Source organism: Ahaetulla prasina, chromosome 8 (assembly GCF_028640845.1).
Source record: "Ahaetulla prasina isolate Xishuangbanna chromosome 8, ASM2864084v1, whole genome shotgun sequence".
Lineage (NCBI taxonomy): Eukaryota > Metazoa > Chordata > Lepidosauria > Squamata > Colubridae > Ahaetulla > Ahaetulla prasina.
This window is the reverse complement of record NC_080546.1, coordinates 63839495-63860367: the sequence shown is the minus strand read 5'-3', so window position 1 is coordinate 63860367 and position 20873 is coordinate 63839495. Positions and strand designations below refer to the sequence as shown.

At 38.8% G+C, this 20873-nt stretch overlaps 1 protein-coding gene across 16 annotated transcripts in view; it reads left to right on the top strand.

The window, feature by feature from the left end:
* The window catches only part of CC2D2A (coiled-coil and C2 domain containing 2A), a 300925-nt gene that overhangs the window by 225201 nt on the left and 54851 nt on the right, over positions 1-20873 (top strand). For 14 of the 16 annotated variants that reach the window (XM_058192299.1, XM_058192307.1, XM_058192306.1 and 11 more), the window contains 6 exons: positions 700-867; positions 8332-8437; positions 9947-10056; positions 13615-13711; positions 18318-18419; positions 18770-18946. In XM_058192299.1, coding sequence (XP_058048282.1) covers positions 700-867; positions 8332-8437; positions 9947-10056; positions 13615-13711; positions 18318-18419; positions 18770-18946 — 760 coding nt within the window. The remainder of the gene's footprint in view (positions 1-699; positions 868-8331; positions 8438-9946; positions 10057-13614; positions 13712-18317; positions 18420-18769; positions 18947-20873) is intronic. The other 2 variants (XM_058192308.1, XM_058192300.1) reach the window with 1 other exon arrangement.

The following is a 20873-nucleotide window of genomic DNA, read 5'->3' as shown; positions in this document are numbered from 1 at the left end:
GTGATTTCTGACAGGTTCTCACACTTTTGACTAGTCCTCACACCTACAACTATCTTTACATTTTGCACCCTATCTTGTAACTGTGGTGAAGAGAAGCAGTTGTGAAATGAGTGATATGGTTGTTAAAAATGCTGCAATGGGCATAAATGTGAGGATGGTCATAAGTGTGAGGACTGATCAAAAATTACTTTTTTTAGCCCTCTGAGTAGTTTCTATGCCCATAGCCACATCCACTCAGTCACATGAGCAGTTAGCCATGCCCACCAGTCACATGACCACCAAGCCACACCCCAAAATAAGCCACGCCCAAAGAACTGGTACAAAAAGTACCAACGCCCAATCTGAGAAATGTAACTGATAGTGAAATTTGACCTTATTTTTTTTGTAAGCTTTTCAGTCAATTTAGCTTATTGCATGAATGCATTTTTTTGTTTATTTTTTGTTTATGCATCCACTGAACTTCATTTCAATTTTGGTTTTTCTTTTTGTTCTGCTCTGTCTTCTGTTTAAGTTCTGCTGGCTCAGGGTATGTCAATTTGCATTCTCACTTCTATGTAGATGGTTAGTTTTAAGATCTATATCCCAACCAGTGTGTTTTGTAGAATTATTATTGTTTAGAAATTATAGCTATTAAACAATGTTAGCATGACAAATTATAGCAACAGAAGTTTTATATTTTAGCTCTGCTTTTTTTAATAGCTTTTTGAGTGTCAGCCTCTTTAAACTGGCCGAAGCAAAGCGACCCTTAAAACCAAGGCGAAAAGAGAGGAAGAAAGTAATGGCACAGAATCTCTCAGATGGTGATATAAAACTCTTGGTTAATGTTGTTAGAGCATTTGAGCTTCCTGTTAGAAAGTGTGCTGGGAGGTAAGCAGCTTTTAATCAAGCTCTTAGCAATGTTCTTCGGTGGACAGTATATTGAACACTGCTTTAGTCTGTATGCTTGCTGATTACAGTATTGGAGTATTTATCCCCCCCAATTTTTAATTATTAGTACTTTATTGTTACATAGCCATGTATCTTGCCTTCCAAAGCTTTAACTGAGCTTGTTCCAGTCCTCCAAGCATATAATTCAAAAGTCCCTGAAAAGGTCTTGAAAAACGCCTCTCTCATGATGTGATGGTTTATAAGAAAACAAGAAGAGCTGCAGCGAAGGCAATGGAGATCTCAGCCCAAAGAAGGGATGTTAAAATCTCAAAAGGCACCTTTTCTATTTCCCTGGAAAGTAAAGGCAAGGGTAGGAGGCAGGGGGATGTGCTTCTAGATTTGGAAGATTCTGTTCTTATAATAGAGGTTATAATACCTTATAATAATTGTATTACCTTATATACTACCCCAAAAATAAGCCCTAGCCCAATTTTTACACCTGTGCCAAATATAAGCCCTAGCCCCAAAGTAAGCCCTATTTAAGGCTACTTACGAGCTTACGCAGCCACTCATCCACCCATTCTGTTTGGTTGCTGCCGATACGAGGTGAGGTCAGGGGATGGGGGGTGCTGTGGCCACAAGGGGAGGGGGTGGAGGACGAAGCGAGGTGCCCCACACACCCTGTACCAGCTTATCTGACGACCCCACAGCCAGGCCATCAAGTGCCAACAACTGCTTGGCCTCGCAGCAGCAGCTCCAACACCCCCATGCAGGATCACCAGCCTGCTTCTTCTCCTTGCTGCTACAATGAAGCAGGAGGCTGAGCGGTGCACCAGTGCCGCAGCCACTAAGCAACATGGTGGGGTAGAGGACAAAGTGAGGCAGTGGTGGGGGTGGAGGATGAAGCGAGGCAGGGAGGTGGAACTGCCCCATGCACCCCCGACTGGCTTACCAGAGGGTCCCGTTGCCAGGCAATTAATGTGCCAACTGCCTGGCCTCACAGAAGTGGCTCCAGCAGCCCTGTGCAGGATCCCACATGGCCACTGGCCTCCTTCACCTCCTTTCTCATCGGTGCAACAAAGCAGGACGCTGAGCGATGCATCAGTGCCGCAGCCACTTAATGAGTTGTTGGGGTGGTGGAAGATGAAGCGAGGCACTGAGGGAGTGAAGGACACTAAACCTACCCTATTCACCCCACCCCAGGGAAGCCACAATGCCATACCCTAATCCTGACACCCCTGATTTAATGGTACCATACATTTAATCCCCAGACAAGATGAGTGCAAAAAGAAAGGTATTCCATTGAGTTCAAGAAACGACTTAGGACAAGAATCTTATAGCTTTCTGCAAAAAGAAGAAGTTGGATCTCTGTATGGTCTGAAAATGGTGAGCGGAGTATGATAACCTAAAACAACAGATGGACAAGGGAAATGCTAAGAAGCACAATTGTGGATCAGGTCAGCAACCATCATTTCCTGAACTAGAAGAGAAAATCTGTGAATGTTCTTGCTGACAGGAGAGCAGGCTTTTGTTGTGCACAGGGCTGATATTCAAACATTTGCCCTTGCAATGGCACCACAGTTAGAAATATCTCGAGAAGAATTCAGAGCATCACAACATTGGCTGGATGGCTTCCTTCAGTGATATGTACATTCCCTCCACTGGTTACGAAAGTGCATGTGTTACCTGTATTTTGGCAATTTGTCTGGATGGAAAGAAAGCCCCACCTCTAATCATCACTAAGGGCAAGAAAGGCAAGATTGAACTTTTTCAGGCATTTATGTTCTTGAAACCAAAAAAGCCTGATACACACAAGCTGGGTTGATTTAATGCTGCCACTTGTTGTGTGAGGTGGCCAAAGAGGTCTGCTAGTCTAGGATTCAGTCAGCACTCACTGCACTAAAGACATGAAGTTCCTTTCACAGAGAAGAGTAGATCAAATAATGATTCTCACATGAATGCCTGGCTATCTCTAGACTCTTGATACTGCAATAAACAAGCCATTCAAGGACCATTTTCACATGGAAATCAGTGGCTATATTGAAAATAGAATGGAGAGAAATCAGCATGGAAACTTTGTGAAGCCTAGCCTGCCATAGGCTGTGACTTGGGTGAAGAATTCATGGGATAAAATCACTGACACCTGTGTTGCCAATGCATTATGAGCAGGCTACATGGACAAGAAGAGGTCTTTTATGTGCAAATACACTCTAGATATAACAAAGATAGAAGGTTTTTATAATAATTTGACTAACCTAGATAAAATCTTAACAGGTACTGATGAAAACTTGATTAAAAAACTACATGGACATTTACTAGAGGTGAAAATGGAAGAAGAACAAGTTAAAGAAACAATGATTGCTTGAGGGAAAAACTTTGGACATGGGATTGGTTTAGAGGTGTGGCAAAAATTGTGATCGCAAAATTATAAAATGACAATGTCAGCTGCATATGAAGAGAATTTGTATAAGATGTTTTACATTTGGCACTTACCCCCGACGAGAATTGCCAGAATGTTCAAGAATAAATCTGAAAAATGTTGGAAATGTCATCAGATACCCAGCTCATATTACCATATGTGGTGGACGTGCGTAGAAGCTAAAAGATATTGGACTAAAATCCACATGTGGTTGGAAAAAAACGATAAAAAAAACATATGGACTTTAAAGCAGAAGCTTTTTTATTGGGGATCATACCTGAAACTTATAATAGAGAAATGAGATATTTGATTGTGAATGTATTAACAGTGGCTAGAATTGTGTTTGCTAGAAACTGGAAAAATGAGAAAATACAGAGCATCACGATGAAATTATTAAGAAAATAATGGAATGTGCAGAAATGAGTAAATTGACATTTGAAATTAGAGAACAGGAAGATAAACAATACTATATAATATGGGATTTATTTTATCAATGGCTAGATAAAAAATAGGTTGAAGTTTGACAGAGATAATTCTAATGTAAGAATTGTTGAAACAAACAAAATATAACGTAATATCATTGGTTTGAATTAAGAAAAGGAAATGAATGATACAAATATAATTAATGTAAAATTTAGAATAATCTATATAAGGCAAGGGAAGAAACATTTAGAGTTATACAAAAGATCAATTGATTAAAATATTTGGATGTATATTAGATTGATAAAACGCAAAATAAGAGAAATTACATGTTATGAATATGGTAAAATTGTACAAAAGCTTTGTAAACAACAAACTGACACACTGTTTGTATTTTGATTGAAGATGTTTTTATGTCTGTCTGTCTAGAAAAAAAAATTCAAAAAAAAAAAGAAGAAGAAGTGGTCATTTTTGGAGACCTCTATTGCTAGGCATGAGATATTGGGGCCAATGGTTTTACAGGAAATGGAGTCGCAAGAAATTCAGGCCAGAACTCAGTGTTTGGAGAGTTATGATAATGTTCCAGAAGAAGATGACATAACTATATTTGAATAAATGTAGACTGTTGTACATCAGCACTGTGGTTGCCCTGGGGTAGGATGGGTTAGGGTTAGGGTTTGGCACTATGGTTGTCCTGGGGTGGGTTAGGGTTAGGATTTGGCACTATGGTTGCCCTGGGGTAGGTTAGGGTTTGGCATTGTGGTTGCTCTGGGATGGGTTAAGGTTAGGGCTTGGCATTGTGGTTGCCCTCAGGTGCGGTGGGTTAGAATGGGTTAGGGTTAGGGTTAGGTGTCCTGCTTTGTTGCAGCGATGAGAAAGGAGATGAAGCAGGCCAGTGGCCAGGTGGGATCCTGCACAGGGCTGCTGGAGCCACTTCCATGAGGCCAGGCAGTTGTTGGCACATTAATGGCCTGGCAGTGGGACCCTCTAGTAAGCCATTCGGAGGTGCATGGGGCAGTTCCACCTCCCTGCCTCGCTTCATCCTCCACCCCCACCACTGCCTCACTTTGTCCTCCACCCCACCATGTTGCTTAGTGGCTGCGGCACTGGTGCATCGCTCAGCCTCCTGCTTCATTGCAGCGGCAAGGAGAAGAAGCAGGCTGGTGATCCTGCATGGGGGTGTTGGAACTGCTTCCGTGAGGCCAAGCAGTTGTTGGCACTTGATGGCCTGGCTGTGGGGCCGTCAGATAAGTTGGTACAGGGTATGTGGGGCACTTCACTTTGTCCTCCACCCCCTCCCCTTGTGGCCACAGCACCCCCCATCCCCCGACCTCACCTCGTATTGGCAGCAACCAAACAGAATGGGTGGGTGGGTGGCTGCGTAGGCTTGTAAGTAGCCTTTTTTTAAAAAAAAATTTTTATTTTTTTTAAAAACAAACAAACCACATACAAATCTTTGTTGAACAAGATATCAGTCAGGTATATAATTAAAAATATTTCAAATTTCACACACACCCCCCCCAATAGTATATCCAATGTTTCCCTTTCCCCTCTTCAAATTTTATTATTGCCCATTTCTATCAAAACATCTATTCCATCCCTTTATCCTGAAAAGTATTTGATCAAATCTAGTTCCCATGTTTTTGTCCCCTTTCTTGATCCTCTCTTCTTTTTTAAACAAAATATAACATAATTATCCCTAATATTTATCAAAGATCAGTAGCAAAAAAAAAAAAAAAACAAGGTAAAAATCTCTCCTGTCTTAAATCTCACCTTAATTAAAAGGTCCCCAATCATTTATTTCAAAATCCCATTCCAAATAAAAAACATTAAAATAATAAAGTAAATAAAAAGAGAAAAATAAAAAGGAACAAACATTCCGTTTCTCACATAATACTCATATTCAAATATTCTATTGGAAGTTTTATCTCCAAATATTTCAATTTCACTAAATGTGCTCAAAAGCTATATATTTTCTTAACTTATTAAATTCCTTGTTTGCCCCGTTCCTCCTCTCCTCAATATTTTTATAGTCCTCTAATCTTTAATACAAGTTTTCATTTTACATTAATATGTCTCACTTTCCATATTCTTCTCTATCATTGCTGGAAAAGCTCTTAAATAGCTCATTATCTGTTCCCCTTATTATCCATTGTTTTCAATTTTATTCTTTGAAGTTGCAAGTCTTAAAGGTCAACCATCTGGATGCTAAAGTGTTTCTTTGAAATGCCCTGAAATCACAAAGACATTCCCCTCCTGTATTTCTTCTTCTGCCTTTAGGTGTCAGTCTTTAGTATTGTTTTCTATTTTATTCTTGGATATTATTAGTCTTAAAGTCATTCCTCTAGTTGCAAAAATCTTCCTTTGAAATTGTCACAAAGACATTTCCCACCTGCATTTCTTCTTCTGCCTTTAGGTGGTCAGTCTTTACTCTCCAGTTACAATCCACAATTATCAAAGTATCCATTTTGGAGCCACATTTCCCTTTGTTTCAATTTTTTGCTTCTTTTCAGTCCCATAGATAGTTACATTATAATTTTTTAAATCCAAATTTGTGAACAGTAGAGGAGTTGGGAAAAACTCAATTAAAACCCATTTTTAAAGTCCTGATCAGTTCCACTTTTTTCCCTTCTTGATTGTAGTTATTAAAATATAGTAATCAATAAAAACTTCCAAAATTCTCCAAAGTCAATTTTAATTGAAACTCATATTTTCTCTATTATTTCTATTCAATTATGGCTCTAGAGATCCAAGCCCTCTTTTGTCAGGTTTTAGGTATCTTTAATTATTTCCTTCTGTTTTCATTTCCTGTTTCAATTAGCCACTGTTTCTCCGTTTTTCTTAAAATGCTTATTGGCAAAATTGCCTTGAATGCCTCTTCATGGGCTGGTGTTAACTCACCCAGCTTCGGTATCTTATTCAGTACTTATGCTTTATCCTCCTGCCCATTCTTGTGGCTGCCCCGACTTCAAGCAGCTGATGATGACTGTGGTCCTCCTCTCTGGGTCAAGGGAAAAAAGTTGGAACGTCAGGGAATTTGCAACTTCCCTGTCCGCTCCGGCAGCTCCCTCATTCTTCGCTGCCCCTACAGGGCTGCTATGGTCCAAAACAGACCCCCATTTCGAGGAGATTATCGGCACTTGCACTCAGGGTTTGTGTCCATTTCGTCACGACGCTGGCCACACCTCTGTAAGTAACCTTAAGTAGGGCTTACTTCGGGGCTAGGGCTTATATTTGATGCAGGTGTAAAAATTGGGCTAGGGTTTATTTTTGGGGTAGTACACCCTAATGTGGGATCCCCATAGTCACATGATCAAAATTCAGATGTTTGGCACTGATTCATATTTATGATGATTGCCATGTCCTGGGTCATGTGATCACCTTTTGTGACCTTACAAGCAAAATCAATGGGGAAGCCAGATTCACTTAACAACTGTGTTACTAACTTAACATCTGCAGTGATTCACTTAATAACTGTGGCAAGACAGGTCATAACTCACTTAACAAATATCTCACTTAGCAACAGAAATTTTGGACTTAATTGCGGTTGTAAGTTGAAGACTACCTGTAACAGAAGTAGTGTTAATACTCATGGTTTTGATTTCTCATTTAGACTACCTCACTGGGCAGCTTGCATCCAGCTTGCAAGTCTGAAAGCACATCTCTCCCTTCTCCCACCCTTACTTCTACTTTCCAGGAAATTAGGGAGGATGCTTTCCAAGATATTGCCAAGCCCCCATTCCTGCTGTATGCTCTCTCTTGTGTAAGCATTGCTTTGACTGTGGCTTTTCCTCCTGTATCCCAAGGTCATTTTCACAAACCATCATATGTGAACATCCCAGAATTTTCCAGAACCTATTCTATACAGAATCAAAAACTTTTCATTAGCTTTCTGGTGATTATTAGATCATCAGATGCTATAGGTTATGATCAATATTTGATTTCATAGTTCGGATTAGGAACAGCTGAACAACCCCTTTTAGAGACAAAAAAGAGAGACAGCAAAATTTGTGAAATAAGGGGAATGGTGGGGGGAGAACAGGAGCTAATGTTTTCCAGTTATGGTTCCAGTACAGTACCTTTCTCTCTTGTTCCACAACCTACTGAGATAAGATAAAACATCTCTGAAGTTTAATAGTTGGATCTTGGCAACTTTATTTATTTCGTTTGAAATATTTAAATGGCAATGTTAATATTATTTTAGTTTCATTATTAATTTTATTTTTCATTATCTCTACTATTACAATTTACCTTTGTAGTGTGATAACTTTAATCAGTTGTTGGTTTTTTAATTTATTCACATTTACTATATTTTAACCGTTACAGAGATCTGCAGTACTGTATCTGCAGTACAGTATATAAGTAGCACAAATAAGATCTGTGTATGGGGGAAGTAAACCTTCCCTTCTGGTGAACCAGATTGTTTTGTGGGTTTGGTGGGTGGAGTGTATGTGTGCAAATTGAAAAAACAGCAAAAACAAGAGGGAAGGGAAATAATTTATTTGTATTATTGCTGTGCAAATGTCATCATCACTTTTGCAAAATTTGTACTTAAAATCTTTTTGTTTTATTTTTTTTAAATCCTATTGGAAGTTTATTGACTTTTTCTACACCTTTTTGTAAAGCAAACTTCAGCAGCCATCTAAATCATCATGGGCTTTCAATGAGATGTTTGTTGCTTCTGCAACTCCACACAGCCCCAACCACAGTATGGATTGGACATTTAGCCAGGTACCTTAACAATGCCATGAACCTGGAGGGGATGAATGGATAAATAGTTGAATAATAGTAATATTCTTTTTATGTATAGGGATAACCATTCCACTATTCTTGAGGGGTTCATTCTGTGAAATTGATAAATATGCTATAGAAGAAGAAATATTCCTAACTGAATTATTATATTGGCTGCCCAAGTCCAGTGGACTCTTTAATATATTTTAAATACTATTCACCAATGTATTTAAATAACATTTTCCTAAGAATGTATAGAAATTTATTGAAAAATTGTTTTTTCTACTTTTTTTTCTTCGTAGCTTGTTAAATAATATCAGTTTACATATAGTGCTCCATATATTGCTCAGAAAACAATAGACTTGGGTCTTCCCATGCCAAGTTTAGCTCTGCCTGGTAAGGCCTGTTATTAAGAACACAAAGCCTGCAATTACTGCAGGTTCGAGCCCGGCCCAAGGTTGACTCAGCCTTCCATCCTTTATAAGGTAGGTAAAATGAGGACCCAGATTGTTGGGGGGGCAATAAGTTGACTTTGTAAATATATACAAATAGAATGAGACTATTGCCCTATACATTGTAAGCCGCCCTGAGTCTTCGGAGAAGGGCGGGGTATAAATGTAAACAAACAAAAAAAAAAAAGTTAAAATGCAACTGAAATACTGAGGGGTTCAGTTTATTTTAACATCTGCCTAGCACTGAAATCACAATAATGTCTTTGTTGGGTCAATCCTGCCACCAAAAAAGGAGAAAAAGACAATTCCTACTTCCTGTATTCGAGAAACTAACATACCCATTACAGACTAGGCTTAATGGAATGTATTAATTATATTCTTACACAGTTTTGATCATGTGCTTTTCATGTAAATTCTCAATAGTGATGTAGTCTTTTTGAATTTTGAATTTTAAATCTTTCAAGGATGTTTTCCAGGAGACTTCCCTTTATAAATGAAGATATTTCTACTTAGCCTATTCATCATGTTATCCATAGTCTATGTTATTTGATTTGGGTGAAAAGTTTTATAAACTTTGAGCACTAATTGTAAAGATTTTTTTTGGTGTTCAGATAAATTTTATTAATGTTAAATGTTAGAAGCATGGAATGTTAGAAACAGTATTGAATAGGTAATCAAACAATAAAATACTATTTTGAAACAGCCAAATTTAGATGAAATAGAAAATTTTGACCCTGGAATTTTTTTCCAGAAAGTGTCTATATCTATGACTGTAAAATAAGACCCTGTTTTTTTTTCTTTTCTTTTCTTTTCTTTTTGAATCCTGAAATAAGCGCTTGATCTTAGTGCCATGTGCTCAAAAGCCCAATTGGGCTTATTATCAGGAGATGTCTTATTTCAGAGAAAACAGGGTATTTATATATTTATTTTAATGGATGTTTATAATATGCTTGGAGGTATCTACAGTTTCTTGTTTCAGTTGGAAAATGTTGTTTGACATATCCGAGCTTTGCATCTCATCTAACATATCAAAGCTTTGAGTTCTGCTTAATTGTAGGTTTCAGTTCGGCCTTTTGTAGAGGTTTCTTTCCAGCGAACAGTTTGTCGGACGACCACCGCAGAAGGGTCAAATCCAAACTGGAGCGAAGAGCTGGAACTTCCATTTAGGTGCGAATGGATCCCATAAAACCTTCTTTCCATTGGAGAAGAACTACATTGGGTGGGACAAAAAGGCACAAGATTGAATTGTGCATTTGGACACAAGCTGAGGATTATTATTTCTCCTCCTCCTTCCTCCTCCTCCTCCTCTTCCTCCTCCTTTAGGTTTCTAAAGGAGTGAGATTTTGAATTTAAGCCAAAGTTGGAAAGATTTCTTGCCCCTGCTACCTACCCGTTATTTAGCATTTGATTCTGTACCTCACAAAGTGGCATGTGAAAACCTTGTGTGAAAATCTTAATTGCTTTAGATGAATTCCCGTCAGTAGGTGTCCATTAGTATATCAAAATGACTTTGTATTTTTCTGAAAATAAAAACAGTTTTGATTTCTGTAGAAGACCGCAAAGGAACTGAGTTTGAAAACATGGCTGAAGAGTGAGAAAAACTTCATCCTGCTCCAGATCTTGATTCTACCAGTGTATCATTTTCTGTCTCCAGCTTTGGGCATTGTTTATCATTCCCTCATTGAATGAGATAGCTTTTGTTCACATCTGAATGAAAGATTGGGATTCTGATGGAGTGAAACCTGTGAACTCTCTAATACTCTACTAACCTTTCTAATAAAAAGTTTGACTTTAACATTCATATCCAATAACATATTTAATGTACCATCATATACAATTAATCGGACCTGCCCGGTCACCACCCCCTTCCTACTCTCTTCCGTTCTCTACCTTCTTCTACTTTCCACAACCATCCTCCCCTTCTCTTATCTACCTCCTCTCCTCCTTCCTCCCTACTCCTTTCTTCTCCCTCTTATATCCCTCTTCCTTCCTTTCCTCTTCCTCCTCTTCTCTTTCCTACCTCCTCCTCTCTTCTACTTCCTTCCTTCCCATCATTCTGAAATGGTAGCCAGGCAGCTCCGATCTTATATTGATTATACATCTTCAATCATCTCTGTACATTAACCATCAATCCATTTTCTACCTCATCCCCCCTCCCCCTCCCTCCCCCCCCCCAGGACTTCCCAGAACCGAATACAGGGTATAAAACTAACAGTCAAAAATTAAAATATAACACAAATCATAATCCATAGTCACTCCTTAAAACCTCGACTCCCTGATCTCAGAAATTTCCAATTGAGTTCGTATTTGTTCTTCATTAAAGTACATAGTTTTTAATATCCAACCTTCATCAATCAGTACCAAAACAACGTTCCATCTTCCAATATTCACCAAGGATTCTTCTGAAATGTCTTTCTTCCTTAAGCAGTCTCTCAAGAATAGTTCATATTTCCAACTTAATTTCTTAAATTTTCTGTCCAACCTCCAAAGATAAACAATAATCCATCTTTTCACATCTTTAACATTTATATACATCAAATAATATTACAAATATCCAATATATCAATTGTAATAATTAAAATCTTCACTTTACCTTACTTATATCAAATAACATTATTAAAATTACACCTATAACTTATCCAAAATATATCAGTTATAACAATTAAATTCTAGTTAACCATATAACAACATTACATCCATCTCTCAAATATAATATTTAATCCAAATTCCTAAATTTTACTATCTATCCTCCAAAATTAAACAATATTCCATCTTCCTATTCCTTTATACCTCAAATATATCAAATAGTACCCCTAAAATTACACATTTATATCCAAAATAAATCATTTACAAAAATTAACCATAATCATATATAATAAAATTAAACATTCTCACTCCCCTTATTTTCTATCTTACACATTTTCCACCATCTATTCACCATTCAACTTAACATCTATCGATAAAGGGTTCCCAATCTTTAATACATTAGTGTAGAAATCTCGTGCTTTAAAAACTGTATTAAGAAAATACTTTCTTCCTTTATAATTCACTGTTAAGCCAGCTGGAATCTCCCATCTAAAATATATCTGATGTTTCTTAAGCTCATCCACTAAAAAGGCAAATTCTTTTCTCTTTCTTAACATTTTAGGAGGAATTTCCTTCATCATTATTATATCTTGTCCTAGTATTTGAAATTTATTTTTATAAAATGCTTGCAAAATTCCATACCTAATCTTCTTATTTGTAAAATAAATAACCACATCTCTCGGTAAACACTTCTGCCTTGCCAACCAAGAATTAACACGATAAATTTTTTCAATATTAACTTCAAAATCTTCTGGTTCCACTCCATCTATCTGAGCAAAGGCCTGAATAAAAATCTCTTTCAAATTTTCTTCCTTACATTCTTTTAATCCTCTCACCCTTATAGCATATTCCATTAATTTATATTGTAATATAACCCTTTCTTCATCTGCCCTATCTACCTTAACCTGAATATCGTCTATTTTATTTTCTAAATTCAAATTAATTTGAACTTCATCTATTTTCCTTTGCAAATCTAAATTAATTTGGTTAATTTCTTCCAGTCTTTCTTCTGTTTGAATACTAGATAGCAATAATGGATTAATTGATTCCTTTAATTTTTTCATCTCCCTCCTCTGTTCTTCCACCATATCTTTAAAATCCAATATTTCTTTCTCCATTTCATCAAATTTTTGATCTATTTCTTAAAGATGAACCTCCATAAGCTCCTGTAAAAAATTCCTTAAGCCATCTTTAATATCTTCTTTCAATTTCTGTATCTGAAGTGAGGAAATTTCCAGTATTTTAGAAGTAGTTAAATCTCTTTGCTTGAAAGCCATTTTTAAACTAAGTAATACCAAGAAGAAGGGGGGGGAAGAAAAAGAAAAAGAAAAAAGAAAAATTCAATAAACTTTTCTTCTTAAACACTGTAATAAAAAGATAAAAAAGGATAAAAAATAAAAAATAAAAATTCCATTTAAAAAAATATCTTGTTATATTCTTCTTAAAGATTCCACGCCAGCAATTGTAATAAGCATTTCCTTAACTTTCACTTCCAATATACAAAACGCCATTTACTTGCAATACACAAACCGCCATTTCCTTTCATCATCTTCAATCTTGACTACGAATACATTCTCTATCAGGGAGTTAAAATCTTGTTACAATCAAATGCTAACGCTCCAGTTTTCAGCTCTGTCCGCGTTAGAGTCCTTCAGTAATCCATTTCAGTCGCGGAGATGGACGCTGCATTTTGTTCTGCCATTTGGCAGAAGCGTTCCGGATTCTGGAGCTTTTTTTCGGGCTATAGAAGGAGCGTTCCCATCAAGCTACCAAGAATCTTTCCTGGTGCTTTCCTGGGGGCTCTACTTCAGCCCGAATGCTCACCTCTCCCTCTTTGCCCGAGGGAAGAGATTTCCAAGTCGCTTGACAGCAGATTAACGCTGTCTAAGCGGCTCTACAGAATCACACGGAACTGGCGGTCTGAGATAGCCCGCCATTAACGAAGCAGAGCCACCCGGAAGTCCTCTTTCTAATGGAACAGGATAATAGGATATTGTATTGTGATGAAATTATTATAAAAATTGAGCTAGCCTTAGAGAATAGGGAAGAAGGGAAGAGAAAACAAGCCTTTGCCATGCTGATGTATTGCAAATTATATTTTGATCTGTACTGTATCTCTGTTTTAAAATATCATTACAGAGCTCCTAACAGTGACTATAGCATCTCTAATCTGCAGTCAGTGAAGGATGACATCTTCATTAATATCTTTGATGAAGTACTGTATGATATCTTAGAGGTGAGCAAATCATCTGAAAAATTCTCTTGACACTGTCTGTTGAGAAAACAAAATGAAAAGAGCTGGCATATGAGATTACATTTACTCACCTAATGGATTCCCAGCACAGAATATTCAGATCTGAAAGGCAAAGTGCTCTCTCCAGGATTTGCTAACCAGCACAGATTAGACTGGATATTCTGAAGGTTGGTAGTTTGAACATTCAAGCACTTTCTGTGACGGGAAAGGGAAGAGAAGGATTAGAATAAGGAAGCACTTTTAGATTTTCACTCTTTGCTGATAACTGTGGGTGCATCGTTGGAAACATACTGGAACTATTTTCACCAGTGAACAAAGGAATCCTTGATTTTATGTATTGAATAGGACAGGACAGAATAGAATAGGTTTATTTGGCCAAGTGTGATTAAACACACAAGGAATTTGTCTCTGGTATAGAAGCTGTTATCTTTATTGTTATTTAAATAAATAACTCATATTGGAAACATAGCTAGTGCTCTTTCCTCCTCCTATTTCCACCATAACAATAACCCTGTGAGGTGGGTTGGGCTGAGAGAGGCTGGCTGGCCCAAGGTCTTCCAGCCAACTTTATTCCCTAAGAAAGAACTATAACTCACTGCCTTCTGGTGCCTTAACTACTAGATCACCATGTAGTCAAGAATGACTGGCATCATGATGTCTTCACTAAATATATAGTATACAGTTGCCAAAGATAGAATATTAAAAAAGTGCTCTGAGCAATCAACAGAAGTGGTAAAGGAATGAAGGAAAATAACTGTCCTTTCTCTTGTTTTCTGCCTTGGGTCTTTACTAAAGACATTTGGGGCTTTCAGAATTTCTTAGGCATCTTCAAGTTTCAGGTTTCAGTTTATTAGAACTAAGTGTTTATATGCAAAGGTTCCTTAGTTATCTTTTCTGTTTTTCCCCATTATCTCCCTGTTGTCCAGTTACATTCAAAGGAATTGTTTAGATAACCTTCCCTGCATCAGCAGGCTACATTGTGAGCCATTGCATTCCCCTCCCAGGTCTCTGGCCTTGGATGACAATTGGTGTCTCAAGAAGGCACGACAAATAATTTCAGTTTCCCCCTTCCCAGCAGCTCCCTCCTCCCATAGTCTATGGCAGGCTGGCATCTAGCAAGGCAAGCTGAAGTTCAGGATGACACTTCATTAGTATTCTGGGATATTAAAATAGGATGAATTTAACTCTGTAGCTAAAGGACAGATAATAAGTATCAGGCTATTAAACCCACAAAGAAAGAGCTTATTTACCTAACTGGTAGTTCAGAATTGTCATCTGAAAAGATTTTAACTGTTGATACTCCATAATAATGTTTTATATCATGAGTGTCCAATCTTTTGGCTCTTCTGAGCTGCATCGAATGAAGAAGAATTGTCTTGGTCATCTTATAAAATATATATTAATGAATATAAATAACAAACTAAATAATATTATAAATTTATGATCTTGTGAGGCCTAGCTGTACAGGGCTGCATGCATCTCTTGGACTGCATGTTAAACACTCCTGTTTTAGATATTCTGTTACAGCAATCCTCTGGGGGCAAGATTTTATGCTGCTGAAACTTGTTTGTAATTGATCCATTCCCTTTTGTGAGCCCATCAATTGGGTTCTTTATTGAGATTATTGTATATTTATTTGTTTGTTTATTCATTTATTTATAAAAATTTGTGGCCACCCATCTTACCATAATGCTGGAGCGTGGGGGGGAGAGAAAGAATATATACATATACATACAAACATAGATAAATTAAAAGCAAGAATTAAAAACCAAAGACACACGGGGAGACCAGGGGCAGAATGGGGGAGGTGGGATCTGTTACTCGATCAACTACCTCCATTGTGCTGTTCCCCCATTGGGACTAAGGCCAACTGGCAGAGCCAGGTCTTTAGGTCCTTACAAAAGGATAGGAGGGTAGGGGCCAAACTCACATCAGGGGCAAGATGTTCCAGAGGGCAGGAGCAACAGCAGAGAAGGCCCTTCTTCTGGACCTTGCCAGCTGGAATAATTGGGCTACCAGAACCCACAGCATGGTTCCTCTGCCGGCATGAGTGGGACGCCAATCCCAGTGTGGTAAGGCGGTCCCTCAGGTGACTTAGACCCATGCCATGAAGGACTGTAAAAGTGATCACCGACACTTTGAATTACACCAGAAACCAATGCAGTTTGCTGGAGCCATTCTAGGGGCCCTAAAACTACCCATGCTGCCACACTCTGCACCAGCTGTAGCTTCTGAATGCTCTTCAAGTGTAGCCCCATGAACAGCACGTTACAATAGTCCAGGGCATGATCTGATCGGACCATGACAAGGGAGATAATCTTAAATCTCCCACCAAGTCACATTGCCCAAAAATCAAATCTGGTGTATGACCACTGTCTCGAGTTGGGCCAGTAATGATCTGGGATAGGCCTAGTAGCCATGAATTCCAGGGTTCCTTCTGAGGCCGCACCCAGAGATGGCAGATTGAAGTCCCCCAGAACCAAGTCTGGGGAATTCCACTGCCAGCCTTGAGATGGCTTCCAGCATCTCAGGCAGGGAGGTTGCTGCAACAATTCCATCTGATCCCATATACCCAATTTCAGAAATAGGGTCTCACAACCAGAGATTTGTGGAGCAAGGCTCTCTGATAACCACTGCCCTTTCACCTTCCCTGTCCTGGGGTCTTGGCTGGTGCCAAACTTGAAACCCAGCTGGACATAGCTCCTGGAGGGAACCCCCCCTTTTTTTTGGAGTCAGCCAGGTCTCAGTAATGCACCCCAAGTCACCTCACTCTTCCTGAATAAGATCTTGAACAAGAGCAGCTTTATTATTAATCAACCTGGCATTCACCAGCAGCAGCCAAAACCCAGAGCCTCCAGTGTGGGGAGAGGTCTGTTGTCCAGGGACTAAGAGGCCCAGAACACACCACTGATATTACACATCAGCGACATTTTCCTGGGTAACAGCCTGCCCTCGGACTCCCATAACATTCCCTGCCCTTCACACTGTGATACATGATCCTGCCCTATGTCCGCCAAAATAAACATTCCTTCTTCCTCCCAACCCCTTTCTTGAAGAACCAAGAGCTCTGCCATCCCTCTCCATTTACTCACATTCATACTCTCACATCCCAGGGGATTAATGAGGGAGGGAATCCCTGCAGCACTGTAGCAAAAGCTCTCAAGGACTCCCACATCTCCAACTTCCCACAACAAACACACTGTCCTTTGTCCCAAATGGTCCCTCTCACTGCCCACTTGTGGGAGGACCACTCATATACTTCTTTCTCCCAGATGGCCCATCTCTATTCAGTGTCTGTTAGTTTTTTAGAGGTGTATGTGCAGGGTTGTAGTTGGCCATGTTTGTTTTCTTGGAGTAGGACTGCCCCAGCAGCCAAATCGCTGGCATCCCTGTATGATGAAAGGTTTTTCTGGGTCTGGGTGCTTCAAGATTGGCTCAGCTGAGAATAATTGTTTCAATTTCTTGAATGCTGCCTGGCATTCCATAGTCCAGTTTAAGAGTTACCTTGGCCATGACTTGTCTCCCTTTTTTATTTTCAAAAGATTAGTGATAGGGAGGGCAATTTGCATGAAAGGCAGGATAAATTGTTGATAGAAGTTTGCAAACCCCAGGAAACTTTGCAGTTGCTTGCATGTGTGGGGAGGGCCCAGTCAATAAGAGCTTGCACTTTCCTTGCCCTCATGGGATATCTGGTATCCCAGGTTGTCTATTTTATCCTTGTGGAACTCACATTTAGACAGTTTTGCATAAAGCTTAGCAGTGCAGAGCTTGTTTAGGACTGCCTAGACAAGGTTTACTTGCTCAGTTTTTGTTTCAGTGTATATTAAATGTCATCTAAATATACCGAACCTTTTTGTATAGTTGCTCATGGAACACCTTGTTTATGATTTGCAAGAACAAAGCGGGAGCCCCTTGCAGTCCAAATGGAAGCACTTTGAATTGATAACACCCCAAGGGGGTATTAAAAGCCATTTTCCATTTGTCCCCTTCCCTAATCCTGATTCTCTTAGGTCCAGCTGTTGCTTCCTCCTTTCACCTGCAGTTATGATTGCTATATTTTCCTCCTCTGGTGAGGAGTAGAGGCAAAGTTACTCACTGAAGTTGTCTGCTTATTCATTGTGTAGTCTTCCCTTTTCTGCTGCTTTCAGGGGCTTGATTAAAATCTGTATTGCAGAGTGTCTCTTCTTTCTTATCCCCATTATTTAAATTATAGCTGGCATTGAAAGCTGGAGTAAAAGGCTGACCTCTTAAGTGGTGCAATTTAAAAGTAGAAAAAGTACTGAAAGTAAAACTAGAGAGTAAAAAAGAGCAAAGCTCAAATTTGCTGCTCACCATCGCCATCTTGGAGTTTTTTATGTTTGTGAACTAGATTGGATTATCTTTGAATGCCACTCTGCTATTATGGTGTTATTACTATTATTATTTGTTGGTTGTATTTTGGTTACCCAGAGTCACAACTGTGAGATGGACAGTTCACTTGGCAAATTAAATAAATTCATTAATTCTAGAGAATCTAGAGGAAAAAATAGGGAAGCTCAGCATGTTCTTTTTGCAAATGTTGATCAGGATTTTTGGGACATTTTCTTAGGATGATCGTGAAAGAGAAATCGGTGGGGTCCATACCTGTATGGAAAAGCGCTGGCTTGGATTGGTTCGGATACCATTTACAACAGTATATTTTCAAGGAAAAGTAAGTGCTGAAGAAAGCGTTTTTACACACAAGCATGCATATAACTAACTTATTGCAGCATTCTTGACTATTAATGCTTAATAAGGAGCCCTGGTGGCACTGTAGTTAAAGTGCAGTATTGCAGGCTAACTCTTCCCACAGCCTGGAGTTCAATTCTGATGGGCTTGAGGTTGATTCAGCCTTCCATCCTTCCAAGGTCAGTAAAATGAGGATCCAGATTGTTGGGTGCAATATGCTGACATTGTAGACCACCCAGAGAGTGCTATAAACCACCAGGGGGCAGTATATAAGTCTTAAGTGCTATTGCTATTGTTATTTTTACTCAAGACTCTTTGTTTCTCTTCATCTAGATTGATGGCACATTTAAGGTTGATACTCCTCCCGTTCTTCTTGGCTATAGCAAAGGGAAAAATGTGGAAAATGACAGAAAATATGATTCCATACAGCATCTGAGTGATGGTTCCTACCTTTCCTTATTCATTACAATTGAACCTCAACTCATTCCTGGAGAATCAATTCAAGAAAGGGTAAACCTGGACGAGTTTTATTTCTGGGCATAATTTAAACATGTAGGAAGAAGTTTGCATCCGTTTTCATTAAATCCACAAATAGCAAGTAATTGGGACTTCAATTGAACAGGTACGCACCTTTCTTGGGAGTGCAATTTATCCTTGGCATGCTCCTTTTTCTTTCCGAGGAAGTGTTGCACAACATACCTGTACAATTATTGTAAGTTTTTACCATTCAAAAGGAGCCATTATGTTCCTACAGCCTACAAGGTCTTCCAAGTGAAGGTAGTCCCACAACTTCTCTATTACTCCAAAAATTGCTCTCTACAAAACTCAATACTATCAAAACCAACTAAAATAAGTTTATTAGCGACATTTTGATGGTTCCAAATAGTATTAAAAATGCCATTTTACAAATAGAAACAGACATACCGTATTTTTTGGAGTATAAGACGCACCGGAGTATAAGATGCACCTTAGTTTTTGGGGAGGAAAATAAGAAAAAAACTGATTGGCAGGTGACTCCACCTCCCAGAATACCCCCAATAAGCTGTTCCAGAGTTAAATTTTAGTAACAGGTTCCTTGGTTGTGAGCTCTGTGCCTTGCTTTTTTTCTGCCTCTGAAACTTCTAAAACTCTGTTTCAGTAAAAACATTTTTTATGCCTCTGAAAGCCTCTGAAACAGCTTCAGAAAAAAAGCCTCTGAAGCTCTGTTTGGGGACTTCTTTTCTAAAGCTCTGTGTGGAGACTTTTTTTCTGAAGCTCTGTTTGGGGGCTTCTTTTCTGAAGTTTCATTTCTGATGCTTTTTTCAGCCTCTGAAACCTCCATTTGAGAAGCTGGATGGGGCTACATTCGGAGTATAAGACGCACCCAGATTTTCACCCTCTTTTTTGGGGAAAAAAGGTGTTCTTATACTCCGAAAAATACGGTAGTTTCAATGCCAGAGTATGGTTTCTTCTTACCTTCTGACTAAAGTTAATTTTATTCCCTGTAGGTTTGGCCCCACCAGTATTTACAGATCATTTTAAATTATTATTATTATTATTATTATTTATTAGATTTCTATACCGCCCTTCTCCCAAAGGACTCAGGGCGGTGTACAGCCAAAGTTTGCTTTTGCAAACAATACAATATACAATTAAAACGAAATTAAAAAACTTATTACACAATTGGCCGAAAACTTTAAAACATTTAAAATTCTAAAAACCCATTAAAATTCATATAAAATTTAGGAATATGGAATATAAATTTAAAAATACAGCAAAATTAAGCCAGCCCCGCGCGAATGAATAAATACGTTTTCAATTCGCGGCGAAAGGTCCGAAGGTTAGGTATTTGGCGTAGACCAGGGGGAAGTTCGTTCCAGAGGGTAGGGGCCCCCACAGAGAAGGATCTTCCCCTGGGGGCCGCCAGCCGACATTGTTTGGCGGACGGCACCCTGAGAAGTCCCTCTCTGTGTGAGCGTACGGGTCGGTGGGAGGCATAAGGTAGCAGTAGGCAGTCCCGTAAGTACCCAGGCCCTAAGTCATGGAGCGCTTTAAAGGTAGTGACCAAAGCCTTAAAGTGCACCCGAAATCATTGTAGCTTTAAAAAGCACTAGATAAAATTGAGTTGCTGCGCTGCTTTATAGAAAGCCTGTGCACATTAAGCTTTGATAGTGCTAAAACTGCCCTTAAATAACAAATCTGGGGTTTAGATCTCCAAATAAGCCTATGTTAGGTGTCACACCCCAATATTTAACATTTGCTTCCAAAAGGACCCCTTCTAACCACATATTTATCATCCATTCCAATTTTAAATTTTTGTAAGGCCTTCACATTAATCAGGTTGGATACTATGCCTCAGCAGTCCTTGGATGTTTTAAGGGTACTCCAATGCATCTTCAGTTATTTCCAATTGGTTATGGTCCAACAGAAACTCTAGGCCGAATGCTGTTATACTGTT